The sequence below is a fragment of the Lichenostomus cassidix genome, unplaced genomic scaffold (assembly GCF_008360975.1).
Source record: "Lichenostomus cassidix isolate B80296 unplaced genomic scaffold, HeHo_3.0 HiC_scaffold_828, whole genome shotgun sequence".
Taxonomy (NCBI): Eukaryota; Metazoa; Chordata; class Aves; order Passeriformes; family Meliphagidae; genus Lichenostomus; species Lichenostomus cassidix.
In genome coordinates this window covers 23,505-41,404 of record NW_028147607.1, presented here as the reverse complement: position 1 = coordinate 41,404, position 17,900 = coordinate 23,505, and the positions used below count along the sequence as shown (strand labels likewise).

Here is a 17,900-nt window from a genome sequence, read left to right as displayed (position 1 = left end):
GCCTTGCTCATTTATAAATCCCATTTATAAATCAAAACATGACATAAAGAGGGAGCACCATCTTCATTTCCACTCCCTTTTTAAGTAAAACCAAAATCCAATACTCAAATCTTGGCTGAAACCATTTTCACCCAATTTCTGGGGAAGCTCCTGGAGCAGGAATTCCTGCCCAAAATTCCCTCCCAGGTTGCTCCAAACCCCATCAAACCTGGCCTTGCTCACTTATAAATCCCATTTATAAATCAAAACTCAGCATAAAAAGGCAGCAGCATTGTCATTTCCCCTCCTTTTTAAACTAAAACCAAAAGGGCTTTAATTAAAAAAATTAAAAAATCGGCTGAAACCATTCCCACCCAATTCCCCGCTCCGGGGAAGCTCCTGGAGCAGGAATTCCTGCCCCAAATTCCCTGCCAGGGGGATCCCCCAGCTCCCCACCTGGTTCTGGAAGCCCATGGCTGGCACGTTGCACCTCACAGCAGCATCCTCCTCGTGGTTGCAGCCCTGGGACTCGGTGTTGAACTTGCAGTCGGTCAGGGATTTCTCAAAACCCGTGCAGTCGATCTCGTTCAGGTGGATTGGACCCATTCCTGGGGGAAAAACAGGGGAAAAAACAATCCTTCTGTGTGGTGAGGGAATGGGTTGGTAGCACCACAGTGACCTCCAGCATTGAAAACTCGGGGAAAAATCCACAATTTCTTGTGAAAGTGAAACAAAAAGCCGCAAAATTGTTGTTAATAATTTCACCGTTAAATTCTTCCCGGTGTTCTCCAGGATTCCCAGGAAAAGCCAAGTTTCCACTCGGAGTTTCCCTCCCTGCTCTCCCTTCCAGCACATTCATGAACTCTGGGTTTGATGTTTTCCCCTCTTGTGGGAAAAGGGTGAATTGTTTAATTTGCATCTCCGTTCCCAATTTATTCCCTTTTATTATCAAATCCTCCTCCCGTTCCCTGAGCCCTCTGGATGGCACTGCTCTCCCAGTCTGTCCTAACTGGGACTCCCAGCAAGGGGAATTCCCTGTGGAATTAAACCTCCCAGAGCAGCCCTGGAACACCCAAATTCCTGGGATGCAGCTGGAAACTAAACAAAAAGGGCAAACAGGGACACGGTGCTGAGAGCTTGGAGAGCTCCCTTTGCATCCAGGGCCAAAAAAATCTCCTTTTTTAACCCAAATGTGACATTCTGGCTGCAGGAGGGACATCCCCACCCCTGCAGGGATTCTCCTGACAGGGAGCACTGATGGATGAGCAGGGAAAAAAAGGGGATTTTTGGGAATCTGCAGCTCCTGCTGGGAGGTTCCAGGCAGGAACAGAGTGTTCTGTGCTCTCCTCCCTCACGTGGCATCAGCTTAACCCCGGGATGATGGAGATGTTTCCTACATGCTCTCGAGCACATCAGCAGATTCCAGCCCACCACAAGAGGGTTTTTGGCAAATCCAGAGGGTTGGTCACGTTTTAGAGCTTCCCAGAGTCGGGACACCCACGTGTGCCTTCCTGCCCTCCCCTTCTCCCAGCTGAAGGCATTTTCTCCATCCCTTTACTCTCAGTATTTCCTCCATTCCTTTATTCTCAAGATTTCCTCCATTCTTTATTCTCAAGATTTCCCTCATTCCTTTATTCTCAACATTTCCTCCATTCTTTATTTACAAATTTTCCTCCATTCCTTTATTCCTAACATTTCCTCCATTCTTTATTCTCAAGATTTCCCTCATTCCTTTATTCTCAACCTTTCCTCCACTCCTTTATTCTCAAGATTTCTCCCATTCCTTTATTCTCAACATTTCCTCCATTCCTTTATTCACAAAAATTCCTCTATTCTTTTATTCTCAACATTTCCTCCATTCTTTATTCTCAACATTTATTCCTTTTTTCTCAACATTTCCCCTATTCCTTTATTCTCAACCTTTATTCCTTCATTCTCAACATTTCCCCCACTCCTCCATCCTCCCAATAAAGGTTTGGTGCCATTTTTTGGGGTTTCCACCATGGGATCAAAGTGTGGGAATCACCAGGTGGTTCCAGTTCTCCTTTCAGCCACCACTGACCACATTTTGGGATTCAACCAACTCCCAAAGGCAGGAAATCCAAATCCAAACCTGGCCCTGAGCTGCCCAAATTATTCCATTTATAAAGGGCTAATTTAGTGTCCTGGGCTTAATTTGGAGAGTTTGAAGTGTCCAGGAGTCCTTTCCTGCCAGGAACCTTCTAGTAATGCATGACACCATGGGGTGGTTCTAGAGGACTCCGAGGGAACTGCAGATGAGATAATTAGGAATTAATTACTGGACCAGCTGCCTGAGCAAAAGGTCAAACTCATCATCATCTCCAGACCTTTTTCAGGGAATCTTTTAAAGTCACATCATTCCAGTCTGGACTCAAATTCATCATCATCTCCACATTTTTTTCAAAGAATCTTTTAAAGTCACATAATTCCAATCTGGCCTCAAACTCATCATCATCTCCACACTTTTTTCAGAGAATCTTTTAAGCTCACATAATTCCAGTCTGGACTCAAACTCATCATCTCTACACTTTTTTTCAGGGATCTTTTCAATTCCCATCATTCCAGGCCTCAAACTCATCATCTCTACACTTTTTTCAGGGCATCTTTTAAAGTCACACAATTCTAGTCCAGCCTCAAACTCATCATCAATTCCACACTTTTTTTCAGGGAATCTTTTCAATTCCCATCATTCCAGCCTTCCAACTCTTCAAGATCCTCGTTAAGCTGACGGAAGAAACTCCCTCTCCCCAAAACTGAATCTTCAAAAGATTCAGGGAATCTTTTTAAGTCACATCGTTCTAGTCTGGACTCAAACTCATCATCCCCACACTTTTTTCAGGGATCTTTTCAAGCCCCATAATTCCAGTTTGGCCTCAAACTCATCATCTCTACACTTTTTTCAGGGAATCTCTTCAATTCTCATCATTCCAGTCCTCAAACTCTTCAGGATCCTCCTTAAGGTGTCAGAAGAAACTCCCTCTCCCCAAACACGAATCTTAAAAAAATTCAGGGAATATTTTAAATCACACAATTCCAATCCAGCCTCAAACTCATCATCCCCACATTTTTTCAGGGAATTTTTTCAATCCCATCATTCCAGTCTGGAGTCAAACTCATAATCTCCACACTTTTTTCAAGGAACTTTTTCAAGTCCCATCATTCCAGTCTGGCCTCCAACTCAGCATCTCTACACTTCTTTTCAGGGAATCTTTTCAAACCCCATCATTCCAGTCCTCAAACTCTTCAGGATCCTCCTTAAGGTGTCAGAAGAATCTCCCTCTTCCCAAACCTGAATCTTCAAAAGATTCAGGGAATCTTTTTGAGTCCCATCATTGCAGTCTGGCCCCAAACTCATCATTCCCACACTTTTTCCAGGGATCTTTTCAAGCCCCATAATTCCAATTTGGCCTCAAACTCATCATCCTCACACTTTTCTCAGGGAATCTTTTCAACTCCCATCATTCCACTCCTCAATCTCTCCAAGATCCCCCTTAAGCTGACACAAGAAACTCCCAGTCCTCAAACCTGAATCTTTAAAAGATTCAGGGAATCTTTTCAAGTCCCATCATTCCAGTCACGCCTCAAACTCATTTTCCCCACACTTTTCTCAGGGAATCTTTTCAATCCCCATCATTCCACTCCTCAATCTCTCCAAGATCCTCGCTGAGCTGACACAAGAAACTCCCAGTCCCCAAACCTGAATCTTCAAAAGATTCAGGGAATTTTTTCAAGTCTCATCATTGCAGTTTGGCCTCAAACTCACCATCTCCACACTTTTTTCAGTGAATCTCTTCAATCCCCATCATTCCAATCCCCAATCTCTCCACGATCCTCACTAAACTGACACAAGAAACTCCCACTCCCCAAACCCGAATCTTCAAAAGATTCAGGGAATTTTTTCAAGTCCCATCATTCCAGTTTGGTGTCAAACTCATAATTCCCACACTTTTCTCAGTGAATCTCTTCAATCCCCATCATTCCACTCCTCAATCTCTCCAAGATCCTCGCTAAGCTGACACAACTTCCACTCCCCAAACCCAACATCCCGCCGCCAACCCGCCGCGCCCTGGCTGACCAGCACCCTCCTGGGGGTGGAACATTCCAGAATCCAGGGTTCCAAGCACCCCTGGAGCTCCATGCCCACCTTGGCCCAGCCTGGCCCCAGCGATGGCCTCCTTGGCGCTGCCGAAGCCCAGCTCGCGGCACACCACGCTGGCGGCCACCAGGTTCCAGTTGTCGTCACAAACTGTCCCCCACTCGCCGTTCTTCAGCACCTCCACGCGCCCCTCGCCCGTGTTGGCTCCTCCTTTCAGCCTCACCAGGGGTTGCTGGAAGAGAGACACGCTGGGAATGGGAATTCCATCCTTTACGGGGGGATTTGGGGGAATCTGAGCCCTAAAAATTATCCTGAGATCGCCTGAGATACCTTAATCCCAGTTGTTCCCAGTTGTTCCTGTTTTTCCCAGTTTTTCCCAGTTATTCCCAGTTTCAGCCTCACCAGGGGTTGCTGGAAGAGAGACACGCTGGGAATGGGAATTCTGTCCTTTACGGGGGGATTTGGGGAAATCTGAGCCCCAAAAAATTATCCTGAGATCGGCTGAGATACCATAAAACATCCATCAGGTGATTCCGAAAGCGCTGGGTGGAAGGAGATTTTTATCTGCAGAGGTTAAACAAATCAGCAGATTGAGCACATCAGCAGATTCCAGCCCACCACAAGAGGGTTTTTGGCAAATCCAGAGGGTTGGTCACGTTTTAGAGCTTCCCAGAGTCGGGACACCCATGTGTGGCTCCCAGCTGAAGGCATTTTCTCCATCCCTTTATTCTCAATATTTCCTCCATTCCTTTATTTTCAAGATTTCTCCCATTTCTTTATTGACAAAATTTCCTCCATCCTTTATTCTGAAAATTTCCTCCATTCCCTTATTCTCCCAGTAAAGATTTGTTTCTCATATCTCATGTGTGGGGCAGAGAATAAAAAAAACCAATTTAAATTATTATCTATTAATTATTATCTATCATCTATCATCTATCTATCTATTTTATTAGATCTATCTATCTATTTTATTATTATCTACTAATCACCTACTCCTCTCCCCAGGGCCAAGCAGCTCCCAATTCCTGCTGCACCTCAGAGCTGCATTTCGGCAGTGGGAGCAAAGCTTTGGGAACCCCAAAATTCCTCAATTTTTCCAACTGGGAGCGCTTTCCCCAGGCTGGGGTCACACCAAGGACACCAAACAACGGCTTGAGGAATTACCTGGCAGTGCATTTGGCTCTGGAGATCTACAATGATTTACCAAACCTTTCACCTCCCAAGCCTAAATCCCAAATCCCACAAATTTTCATGCAGGGGAAAGCCTGGAATTCAGGCAGGAATTGCATTATTCCCACCACAGGAGGGTCGGGAGGTGCTGGAAATCCATGGAAAAACCTTCTCCCCTGAGGAGCCTCCAAGGTTTCCTCTCCATCCTCAGCCTGGAAAATTTCCCTTGGCGGCCTGAACTCTCTGCTTGTTAAGCTGTTCTTTCCTGTTCTTTCCCCGAACCGAGGGAAAAGGGATGGAAAAATAGGAATTGGGAACTGAAATGTGAAAAGCAAACCCGGGGAGGATGAGAGACAAAGCGCCAGCAAACTCCCAGCTGTGCTCAGGATGGAAGGGAAAACCTGGAGGAGAGTTTTCATTCTTCCCAGACAGATCCAGAATCGCCTCTCCCTGGGACTGGGAAAAAGTGGGAAAAAGTGGGAAAAAGTGGGAAAAAGTGGGAAAGACTGGGAAAGACTGGGAAAGACTGGGAAAGACTGGGAAAGACTGGGAAAGACTGGGAACAACTGGAAAAACTAGGAATGACTGGGAATGACTGGGAAAAACTGGGAATACCTGGGAATACCTGGGAAAAACTGGGAATGACTGGAATAACTGGGGAAAACTGGGAAAAACTGGGGGAAAAACTGGGGGAAAAACTGGGGGAAAGACTGGGAGAAAAACTGGGAGAAAAACTGGGGAAAAAAACTGGGGAGGAAAACTGGGGAGGAAAACTGGGGAGGAAAACTGGGGAGGAAAACTGGGGAGGAAAACTGGGGAAAAAACTGGGAAAGACTGGGAAAGACTGGGAATAGCTGGGAAAAATTGGGAAAAACTGGGAACAACAGGGAACACACAGCAATCCAGGCTTGTTCTCCAACCCTTTCACATCTCCTGGGATTTTCATGTTCCTCTCAGCGCTCTCCTCTCCAGACTAAACAAACTTCCCAACCTTCCCAGCCTCCCCCCCGGGGCATTGCCTTGCTGAGGCCATGGAGGTGGAGGAAATCTCCAGCTGATTTCCAGGGGAAAACGGGAATTAAAATGGGAATTAAAACGGGAATTAAAACGGGAATTAAAACGGGAAACAGCCCAGCAGGACTGCGGAGCAGCAAAGCCCAGCAGCAGCTGGGCAGGAGTTCAGCTGGCTGGGGAGGAGAGGCTCTGACACGAACGTGACCCAAGGATTTTCTCACTCCTTGCTCTGCCAGCTGCTGGGGGAGCTGCTATCCCACCCTTTGGAGCAGGAAACGGAGGGGAAAAGCGGGAATTTGGGAGGGTGGGAATGCAGGGAGGTGGGGATTGCAGGGGGGATGTTGTGGCTGTGGGACAACTGGTGGTGAAGGGTTAGAGCCGCGGGGTTTTCCTGCTCTAATTGGCAGATTGATGGGATTTAGGGAAGGAATTCCTGGCTGGGAGAGTGGGGAGGAGCTGGGATGGAATTCCCAGAGAAGCTGTGGATCCCTGGAAGTATCCAAGGCCAGGCTGGGATAACCTGGGATAGAGGAAGCTGTCCCTCCCCATGGCAGGGTGTGGAATGGGATTGGCTTTGAGGTTCCTTCCCACCCCAACCATTCCAAGATTCCATTTTCCCATCCCTCTGCGGGTGCTGCAGGAACAGCCCAGGGCACTGGGAATCTGCTGGAGGCACAGGACACAGGGAATGGCTTCCAGAGGGCAGGGAGGGATGGGATTTTGGGAAGGAATTCCTCCCTGGGATGGAATTCCCAGAGGAGCTGTGCTGCCCCTGGATCCCTGGAAGTGTCCCAGGCCAGGCTGGGATAACCTGGGACAGCAAAAGCTGTCCTGCCCATGGGATTACACCACCTTTAGGGTCTTTCCCACCAAATTTTGGGATTTTACACCACACCACCCCCTCTCCCCGCTCACCTCCTGCCTGAAGGCTTTCCTGAATCCGCTGTGGCTGCTGGGGGCGAAGGCTCTGCCGGGGACACAGCTGACCACGGCTGGCATCCCGTTGTCACACACTGTCCCGTTCTTGCCAGGAGCCACCGGGAGCTGCTTGCCCAGCCTGCAGCTGGAGATGTGCGCCTCGTTGCCGCTGCACTCCATGGAGTAGCCCCAGTAGTGCTGCTTCCTTCTGCTGGCAAACATCCTGAAAGGGGCGAGGAGAGCGGGAAGAGTTAGGATTCCATAAAAAAAAAAAGCATGGATGGAGGTGTTTTGGGAGGGAAAATGTCCTGGGATGGAGGGAGGGTTATTTGGGGATTGATCTGTTTGTCCACACCGTGACCCAGCTGAGGTGACACTGAAAATCATGGAGTTATTCTGGCTGGAAAAGACCTCCAGGGTCATCGAGTCCAGCCAGCTGAGAGGGAACAGATCCCCTGCAAACACTGAAAAATCAGTTTGGATTCAGCAAATCCCAGAGAGGAAACAGATCCCCTGCAAAAACTGAAAAATCAGTTTGCAATCAGCAAATCCCACTGAGAGGAAACAGATCTCCTGCAAAAAGTGAAAAATCAGAGTTTGGATTCAGCAAATCCCAGAGAGGAAATAGATCCCCTGCAAAAACTGAAAAATCAGTTTGCAATCAGCAAATCCCACTGAGAGGAAACATCTCCTGCAAAAACTGAAAAATCAGAGTTTGCAATCAGCAAATCCCACTGAGAGGAAACATCTCCTGCAAAAACTGAAAAATCAGTTTGCAATCAGCAAATCCCACTGAGAGGAAACAGATCCCCTGCAAACACTGAAAAATCAGTTTGGAATCAGCAAATCCCACTGAGAGGAAACAGATCCCCTGCAAAAACTGAAAAATCAGTTTGGATTCAGCAAACCCCACTAAGAGGAAACAGATCCCCTGCAAAAACTGAAAAATCAGTTTGCAATCAGCAAATCCCACCTTCCCAGCACTGGACATCCCACCCTGCACAGCGCCAGGGAGAACCTAACCCCAAATCAGACAAAGAGAATTCGTGAAAACAACCAGAGAACCCCCAAAAACCCCCTTTTGCTGCCCAGCAGCTCCCGGCTGGGGTTGGGGCAAACCCAAAGCTCGGTGTTAACAGCCGTGAGGCTGGAAGCGATTTCCGCCAGCAGGAGAGATTCCCTGAGGACTTGTTCACGGCGGAGCAGCTTGGCAGGAACTGCTGCTGCTGCTGCAAACTGCCTGGAGCTGCTCCAGGCTCTCCTGGGGAGGAGAAGCACGTGTGATAAAGCGGGAAGGGAAGGAAGCCAGCTCCGTCCTGGTGGGGAGGGGAAAGGTGGGTCAGGCGGGCCTTGAAAAGTCTTAAAACTCCTTAAAAACTCCTTGAAAAGGAGGTGAAACACAGGGAAGGCGCTGGGGAGTTAACGCCCTGCTGGGATCTCCACGTGGCTCTGGGGAGATCATTCCAGGAGACTCTGGGAGATCATTCCAGGTGGAATGTGTGGAGATCATTCCAGGTGGAACCTCTGGAGATCATTCCAGGAGTCTCTGGGAAGATCATTCCAGGAATCTCTGTGGAGATCATTCCAGGTGGAATTTGTGGATTTCATTCCAGGAATCTCTGTGGAGATCATTCCAGGTGGAATTTGGGGAGATCATTCCAGGAATCTCTGTGGAGATCATTCCAGGTGGAATTCGGGGAGATCATTCCAGGTGACTCTGCCACATCCCGGGATGAGCTGTGCTCAGTGGCACAGCCAGGTTGGGTGAAATTTGGGGACAAAAGCAGCACTTTTGGTTCACTGAGCACAGAGAGCTGGGAGGAACAGCTGGGAAAAGGGCAAAGAGACTTCCCGAGGGTGGTTTTTTTTGGGATTAAACCCTCCAGGTTCTCCCGGCTGATCCCTTTGGATTCTGTGATTTGCAGGGTCACAGACTGGAGGAGGATTTCTCACAGATTTCTCCTGGCTCCCAGCCCCTGACTAATCCTTCCTGGAATTAGTGATTTCCCCGGGCTGAGGTCAGGGATGGATCCAGCCAGGCTGGACAGGGAGCAGCAGCTGCATCCCATCGTGCTGGAAAAGGATGGAAAAGGATGAAATCCATCCTCAGGCCCATCCTGGGGGGAAAACTGGCTGTCAGAACCCACCTTGGGCACAGCAGAGCTGTCAGGGACCCCCTGAATCGAGGGAAAAAGGGATGGAAAAACAGGAAAAAAGAACTGAAATTGAAAAAATAAATTTAAAAGGACGCGACACAAATTCCCAGCCGCGCTCAGGATGGAAAGGAAAACCTGGAAGAACATTTTCACCCTTCCCAGACAGGCCCAGGGAGCTCCACGAAGTGCAGAGCAGACAAGAAGCAGCCTGGCTTGGGGGGAGCAGCGCTGGGGATGCCTCAGAATAGCAAACAATGAGCTCATGCTGGAAATTTCACGAGGCATGAACATCTGGATGGCATTAAGAGCCCTGGGGAGGCTGGGGAGAGAGAAACCAAGCCCCACCTCGTGTCCTCAGACTGAATCTAGATTAAAAAAAAGCAGAATTCAGCTGATTTTTCACAGCCAGAAGCTCAGGGCTTTGCTGAGGTTTGGTTTTGGACACACAAGTGAGGCTGCTCGGGTCAGAGGTGGGAATGAACATTCCTGCTGGGAGATTTCGGCCAATTTGGGGTCAGGCTGGAATTCAAACCATTTCTGCTGGTGAGGAGAGAGGGAATTTCATCCTAGAAAAGCTTTGAGCAAAGCTGAGGTGGAGAGCAAGGGCTGTGGGAAGTGGCTGAGGGGTTGGACAAGGAAAATTCAGGATATTCCACGATTCCAGGATTTGGGGAGAGGAAAACAAATCATTGCACACAAATTCCAGGGAAATTCACCCAAATCCTGCTGAGCAGAGGCTGCTGAGCTCCTCCTTGGGGCTGTGAGAAAAGGTTTGTACTCTTGGGAAATTCTCCCAGTTTTTATCCAAATTATCAGCGAGGAGGGAGGGGAAGCCAGGCCTGCCAAAGCCCTTCTGTTTCCAGCTTTTCCAGGGACAAAACAAAAAGAAATTTGGGTTTCTCCTACAAGAACAAAACCCACCACCCCTGACTGATGGGCTGGGCAGACTGGTTGAACTGGGAGCTGCTGTTTGGACTGACATTGGTGGGAATATCCCAAAATCCTGAGCTCCTCCAGCCCTTTCTTTGTCAAGCCACAAAGGCTTTGTGCAAAAAGCCATCAGCTCCATCTCTCCCATCCTGAATTTCTCCTCTCCCCATCAGCAAAACGCATTAAATTCTGCTTTCCCAGCCAGAGCAGGAACTGGGAGGAGGAGTTTTAGCAGCTCCTCTATAAAACCCACTGTGAGGAAAGAACAAGAGCAGGGAATGGATGTTAGATTTGTTCCATTTCCGAACATAAATCGCTCTGTCGGCTCCAGAGTTACAGTTGCAGGCAGGAATAAAAGGAATAAACCCCTGGCAGCAGGACAGCGATGAGCTCACTTGTTTTCTTTCAGGCAAGACCCATCTGCAAGTCATTTCACCTCCCACCGCCGGGCAGGAGCAGAGCTCGGCGGGGATGGGGCAGTGGGGATGGGGGATGTGGGGAGGGAGGCAGAAACCTGATCCTGAGCCTTGTCCTGATCCTCGTCCTGATCCTGATCCTTGTCCTGATCCTCATCCTCATTCTCATCTTCATCCTGATCCTGATCCTTGTCCTGATCCTCATCCTGATCCTGATCCTCATCCTGATCCTTGTCCTCATCCTGATCCTTGTCCTGATCTTGATTCTCATCCTCATCCTGATCCTGATCCTTGTCCTGATCCCGATCCTGATCCTCATCCTCACCCTGATCCTCATCCTCATCTTCATCTTCATCCTCATCCTGATCCTCACCCTCATCCTCATCCTCATGCTGATCCTCATCTTCATCCCAATCCTGATCCTCATCCTCATCCTGATCCTCATCTTCATCCTGATCCTCATCCTCACCCTCATCTTCATCCTCATCCTCATCCTGATCTTGATCCTAATCCTGATCCTCATCCTCATCCTCATCTTCATCCTGATCCTCATCTTCATCCTGATCCCGATCCCAATCCTGATCCTGAGCCTCATCCTCATCCTCATCCTCATCCCATCCTTCCTCCCAGCAGCAGGGAAGGATCTGCCCTTGGGAGAAGAGCATTCACAAATCAAAGCCTGAGCAATGAGGGGAAAGGATTTTTCTGAGGTTTTGCTCTCCCAGGGAGAGGATCTGAGCACCAGGATGAACTTTTCCCTGCCCAAAAAACCCCAGGTGGGACAGAATCCCCCAGCCCAGGGGAGAAAATCCCACTGGTTGTCATCCCAGTCCCCTGGCTGTGAATCCAAAGTCATTCCCAGTCTGGAACTGGGAAATTTCCCTCCCAGTTACACCAGCTGAACACAAAGCGAAGCAACCCGAGCAAGAATTCAGCTTTTAAACTCCTCTGACAAACAAAACCCTGCGGCTGCCAAAGCTTTACAAGCCTCTCCCACCCCATAAAATGCCATCCTCGTTTTTTTTTTCCAACCTGGGATAATGCTCAGCATGTTTTCCAAATTATTTGTGGGTGCTGGAGCCCAGCAGGGCTGAAAACAAGGAAAGGGAAAATTAGGAGGTCTTGGGGCTCTTCAGGAGCAAAGCTTGAAGAGCACTTTGTGTTCCTAATCCCAGCTGGAATCCTTGGGATTTTCAGCAGCTCTGAGTTTATCCTGAACAGCCTTCCCTCAGTTTTTCCATTTCCATGTGTCCAAAGCACAGGACAACTCCTGAGCACCCTTTTCTTTATTTCTATTTCGGGCAGATGGCTCCAGATGCTGCAGTTAATGCTTTTCTTGGAAAGAACACAAGTGGAAGCAGGAAAAATCCACTTTGTCTGTCTGGAGGTGATTTATTCCCTGTTCCTGCCAGGGATGGGAATCTCAGGGATGGGTTTAGGGAAATGTGCTGCACTGGTGGAAGCAAAAACCCCTCAGATTTGTGTTTGGGGTCATTAATTCCCTGGGAATCCTGCAGACAGAATTCTGATTTATTTCAGGTTCCCCACGCTGGGATCTTTAGGTTATTCCAAGCCAAGAACTTCTCAAATTGATCAGGATTTTGCTAATGGAAGGAATGAAACGTGGCCAGGGGGATCCGGAGGGAATGTTCAGGAATAGCAATTCCAGAGGCTGAAAGGAGCAGCAGGAAAACACAAAAAACCCCAAAACCACATCTCCTGCCTGGAGCACTCAGCTCTCCCCTGGACCAGCCAGGCTTTCCCACTCCCCAGGGAGAGGAAGGAGACAGAATTCCATTCCAACTGTTCTACATCTGTTAAATTTCATTTAAACACTTTTACACCGTTCCCCAGGAGAAAAGGGATGTTTTTACTAGGGAACAATGTGGGAAGAGGCTGGGCTGGGATGAGAAAAAGCAAAGTGGTGACAAAAAGCAAACTGAAGCAATGACAGCGAAAAAGCCCAGAGCTCCAAGGAATGGGAAACTCAAACCTTCCTGCTGGCAGCTCTGGAAAACACAAAGTTCTCCCTAGAAATCACTGCTTTCCTGCTTTGTTTTAATGGAATTCACAAATCTGGGGAGAGAAAGCAGAGCTGGGATGGCAGATAGGATGGGATTTAGGATAGGATTTAGGATAGGATTGGAATCCCTTCCCACCCAGAGCATTCCAGGGTTTTTTCCTCAGAGCTGATGGATTCAGTGGGAGCAGTTTGGCTCCATCCCTGCCCTGCCCACCCCACAGAGCCCAGTCCTGCTGGGGGAAATGGAATGGAATGGAATGGAATGGAATGGCATGGGATGGAATGGCATGGGATGGAATGGAATGGGATCCCTCATCCTGGAGCTGGAACTGCAAAATAAAAAGACTTTTTTGGGCCAAGTGTCTCATATCCCATTCCAAAGTGTCTCCCATCCCATTCCAAAGTCTCTCCCATCCCATTCCAAAGTCTCTCACATCCCATTCCAAACTGTCTCACATCCCATTCCAAAGTCTCTCCCATCCCATTCCAAAGTCTCTCACATCCCATTCCAAACTGTCTCCCATCCCATTCCAAAGTCTCTCCCATCCCATTCCAGAGTCTCTCCCATCCCATTCCAAAGTCTCTCCTATCCCACTCCAAAGTCTCTCCTATCCCATTCCAAAGTCTCTCACATCCCATTCCAAAGTCTCTCCCATCCCATTCCAAAGTCTCTCCTATCCCATTCCAAAGTCTCTCCTATCCCATTCCAAAGTCTCTCCTATCCCATTCCAAAGTGTCTCCCACATCCCATTCCAAAGTCTCTCCCATCCCATTCCAAAGTCTCTCACATCCCACTCCAGGCTCTATCAAACTCTGCTCAAAGCCTTCACCCCAAGCCTGAGGATCCAAAGTTTCTCCTACCACACGCTGGACATTCCAAACATCATTGAAAACCCAACCTGGATGGACAAAACACCCAAATTTCCCCCCTGCCAATCCCCATTTGGGAACAACCCCCTGAGCATCCCCAACAACATTTTCCCTCCCTCCCTCCTTACTTGTACACGTTGGTGTTGAATTTCCTCTCGCTGGGGAAGCCGAACATCCCGCAGACCACGCGGGAATTCTTCATGCTCCAGTGCTTGTCGCAGATCTGCTTCCAGACGCCCTCGTCCTTCACCTCCACGTAGCCCTCGGTGACAGGGACACGCTTGCGGTAGGTGGCCAGGATGGCGCGGAGCCGGATGTCCTCCACCTGGATGTTCATGTTCTGCAGGTGGGGAAAGAAATGGGAATTCAGTCCGTGTGGGATGAGTGGAAACAGGATGGGAATGGTGTGGAGATTCCAGAGGGAGGGTATGGTGGGGACAGGGTGGGACTGGAACTTCTAGAGGGATCCCGATGTCCTCCACCTGGATGTTCATGTTCTGGAGGTGGGGAAGGAACGGGAATTTATTCTGGGTGGGATGAATGGAAATGGAATGGGAACGGTGTGGAGATTCCAGAAGGAGGGTAGGGTGGGAAGAAGAAGGGGACAGGGTGGGATTGGAATTTCTAGGGGGATCCAGATGTCCTCCACCTGGATGTTCATGTTCTGGAGGTGGGGAAGGAAATGGAATTTATTCTGTGTGGGATGAGTGGAGATGGAATGGGAATGGTGTGGAGATTCCGGGAGGAGTGTAGGGTGGGGAGGAGAAGGGGACAGGGTGGGATTGGAACTTCTAGAGGGATCCGGATGTCCATGTTCTGGAGGTGGGGAAGAAACGGGCATTTATTCCATGTGGGATGAGTGGAAATGGAATGGGAATGGTGTGGAGATTCTGGGAGGAGTGTAGGGTGGGGAGGAAGGAGGGACAGGATTGGAACTTCTAGAAGGATCCGGATGTCCTCCACCTGGATGTTCATGTTCTGGAGGTGGGGAAGGAAATGGAATTTATTCTGGGTGGGATGAATGGAAACAGGATGGGAATGGTGTGGAGATTCTGGGAGGAGTATAGGGTGGGGAGGAGAAAGGGACAGGGTGGGATTGAAACTTCTAGAAGGATCCGGATGTCCTCCACCTGGATGTTCATGTTCTGCAGGTGGGGAAAGAAATGGAATTTATTCCGTGTGGGATGAGTGGAAACGGAATGGGAATGGTGTGGAGATTCTGGGAGGAGTATAGGGTGGGGAGGAGAAAGGGACAGGGTGGGATTGAAACTTCTAGAAGGATCCGGATGTCCTCCACCTGGATGTTCATGTTCTGCAGGTGGGGAAAGAAATGGAATTTATTCCGTGTGGGATGAGTGGAAACGGAATGGGAATGGTGTGGAGATTCTGGGAGGAGTATAGGGTGGGGAGGAGAAAGGGACAGGGTGGGATTGAAACTTCTAGAAGGATCCGGATGTCCTCTACCTGGATGTTCATGTTCTGCAGATGGGGAAAAAAATGGGAATTTAGTCCATGTGGGATGAATGGAAATGGAATGGGAATGGTGTGGAGATTCCAGAGGGAGGGTAGGGTGGGGAGGAGAAGGGGACAGGGCAGGATTGGAACTTCTAGAGGGGAGGGTTAGGTGGGATTTTGGGAGAAATTCTTCCCTGTGAGAGGGATTTGGGATGGAATTCCCAGGCAATCCCTGGAAGTGCCCAAGGAGGTGTGGAATTCCATGATTTCTAAGCTCCTTTCCAGGATTTTACAACACAAACTTTCCCACCCTGTGTGACTCCATCCTCAGGATTCCTTTCCCTTTTCCCACTAAAAAACCCCTCAGATTTATCCTATAAGTGACCCTCTAACAAATCTCCTTTGGCGCTTCAATTCTTTTTTTCCAAGTGCTGATTTCACCAGAACAGCAACCTTGATTCAATCCCAATTCCAGTGGAAATAAATCTTAATTTAATCCCAATTCCAGTGGAAAAAAATCTTAATTTAATCCCAGTTCCAGTGGAAATAAATCTTAATTTAATCCCAATCTCAGTTCCTGTGGAAATAAAACCCAGTTTGGTTAGGTCCAACTTTAATCCCAGAATTATTCTGGGTGCAGAGAAGGATTTTGGGGATTTTCATCCCAAACTGTGATTTCATGTGGAATTTGGGATTCCAGTGGAAATAAATCTTAATTTAATCCCAGTTCCAGTGGAAATGAAGCTTAATTTAATCCCAATTCCAGTGGAAATGAAGCTTAATTTAGTCCCAGTCGAAATTCCTGTGGAAATAAAGCTCAGCTTGGTTAGGTCCAGCCTTAATCCCAGAATCATTCCGGGTGCAGGGAAGGATTTTGGGATTTTCATCCCAAGCCGTGATTCCATGTGGAATTTGGGATTCCAGTGGAAATAAAGCTTAATTTAATCCCAGTTTAAATTCCTGTGGAAATAAAGCCCAGCTTGGTTAGGGCCAACTTTAATCCCAGAATAATTCTGAATGCAGGGAAGGATTTTGGGGATTTTCATCCCAAGCCATGATCCCATGTGGAATTTGGGATTCCGCCGTGCTGACAGCAGCGTTTCTCCAGCTCCTCCTCCCAACCTGGGACAGCAAACGAGCCATGGGAGCAGAATGGATTTCACATGTGGCACCTAGCAGGGCACAGAGCAGCATCCAGAGGCAAATCCTGCCTGGAAAACATCCCTGCAGAGCCCCAGAGGTGAATCCTGGCAGGAAAAGATCCCTGCAGAGCCCCAGAGGTGAATCCTGTCTGAAAAAGATCCCTGCAGAGCCCCAGAGGCGAATCCTGGCAGGAAAAGATCCCTGCAGAGCCCCAGAGGCAAATCCTGCCTGGAAAAGATCCCTGCAGAGCCCCAGAGGCGAATCCTGGCAGGAAAAATCTGCTGCGGCGAGCGGTTAGAAAAGAACTCCTGAAAAACGGATCAGTTCCCTTCCAGGAGGTTTTTTTTTTTTATTTTCCTGGTCAAATCTGGGCGATTTGACGCCACGTGGTTGTGCTCAGGGTTACATCAGAGCTGAGGAATCCTCGGGTTCAGCAGCTCGGAAGAAAAAGGGAAATTGCCCTGAGTTTTTAAAGGGCCTCTGGGCAGGGAGAGCAGGGAGAGCAGGGCAGGAGCTGCGCAGGGCTGAGGGTTGATTTGGGGCTCTGCTGTCCTCTGGGTGGTTTTGGTGGGGATGGGGTGAGAAACTGAGAGCTGGGGAGGGCAGGGAAAGGGGATTTGGGGCTGGGATGGGGCTGGAATGGGGCAGGGAATGGGGCTGGAAAAGGACAAGGGAATGGGGTAGGAAAAGAGGAAAGGAATGGGGCAGGGAAAGGAGAAAACGGGGTAGGAAAAGGGAGAAGGGAATGGGGCAGGAAAATGAGGAAGGAATGGGGTTGGAAAAGGAGAAAGGAATGGAGCTGGAAAAGGAGAAAATGGGGTTGGAAAAGGAGAAAATGGGGCTGGAAAAGGAGGAGGGAATGGGGTTGGAAAAGGAGAAAGAAAGGAATGGGGTTGGAAAAGGAGAAAGAAAGGAACAGGGTTGGAAAAGGAAAAAGGAATGGGGCTGGGAAAGGAGAAAGGAATGGGGCAGGAAAAGGAGAAAACAGGGTCGAAAAAGCAGAAGGGAATGGGATTGGAATGGGGCAGGAAAAAGGAATGGGGTTGGAAAAGGAGAAAGAAATGGGGTTGGTAAAGGAGAAGGGAATGGAGTTGGGAAAGGAGGAAGGAATGGGGTTGGGAAAGGAGAAAGAAAAGGGATTGGAAAAAGAGAAAATGGGGTTAGAAAAGGAGAAAGCAATGAGGCAGGAAAAGGAGAAAGAGGAATGGGGTTGGAAAAGCAAAAAGGAATGGGGTTGGAAAAGGAGAAAGGAATGGGGTTGGGAAAGGAGAAAGAAAAGAAACAGGATTGGAAAAGGAGAAAGGAATGGGGCAGGAAAAGGAGAAAATGGGGTTTGAAAAGAACAAAGGAATGGGGTTGGAATGGGGCTGGGAATGGGGAAAGGAATGGGGCAGGAGAAATGAATAGGGTTGGAAAAGGAGAAAGGAATGGAGCAGAAAAAGGAGAGAGGAATGGGGTTGGAATGGGGCAGGAAAAAGGAATGGGGCTGGAAAAGGAGAAAAGAATGGGGCAGGAAAATGAGAAAATGGGGCTGGAAAAGGAGAAAGGAATGGGGTTGGAAAAGGAGAAAATGGGGTTTGGAAAGGAAGAAGGAATGGGGTTGGCATCTCCTCCTCATCCTCAGCTCTGCTGCTCTGTCCACCCACCTCAGACAATTCCCTTAAGGCTTCCTCTCTCCTTCCCCTTTTCTTTTTTCTCCCCTATCTTTC

At 48.7% G+C, this 17,900-nt stretch overlaps 1 protein-coding gene across 1 annotated transcript in view; it reads right to left on the bottom strand.

Moving 5' to 3' along the window:
- Positions 1-435: 435 nt before the first annotated feature.
- The window catches only part of LOC146421812 (lysyl oxidase homolog 2-like), a gene marked incomplete at both ends in the record, with an annotated part of 40,667 nt that continues 23,202 nt past the window's right edge, over positions 436-17,900 (bottom strand). The window contains 4 exons of the mRNA XM_085047042.1: positions 436-587; positions 4,145-4,328; positions 7,196-7,421; positions 13,722-13,933. Of these exons, the coding sequence (XP_084903168.1) occupies positions 436-587; positions 4,145-4,328; positions 7,196-7,421; positions 13,722-13,933 (774 nt within the window). The remainder of the gene's footprint in view (positions 588-4,144; positions 4,329-7,195; positions 7,422-13,721; positions 13,934-17,900) is intronic.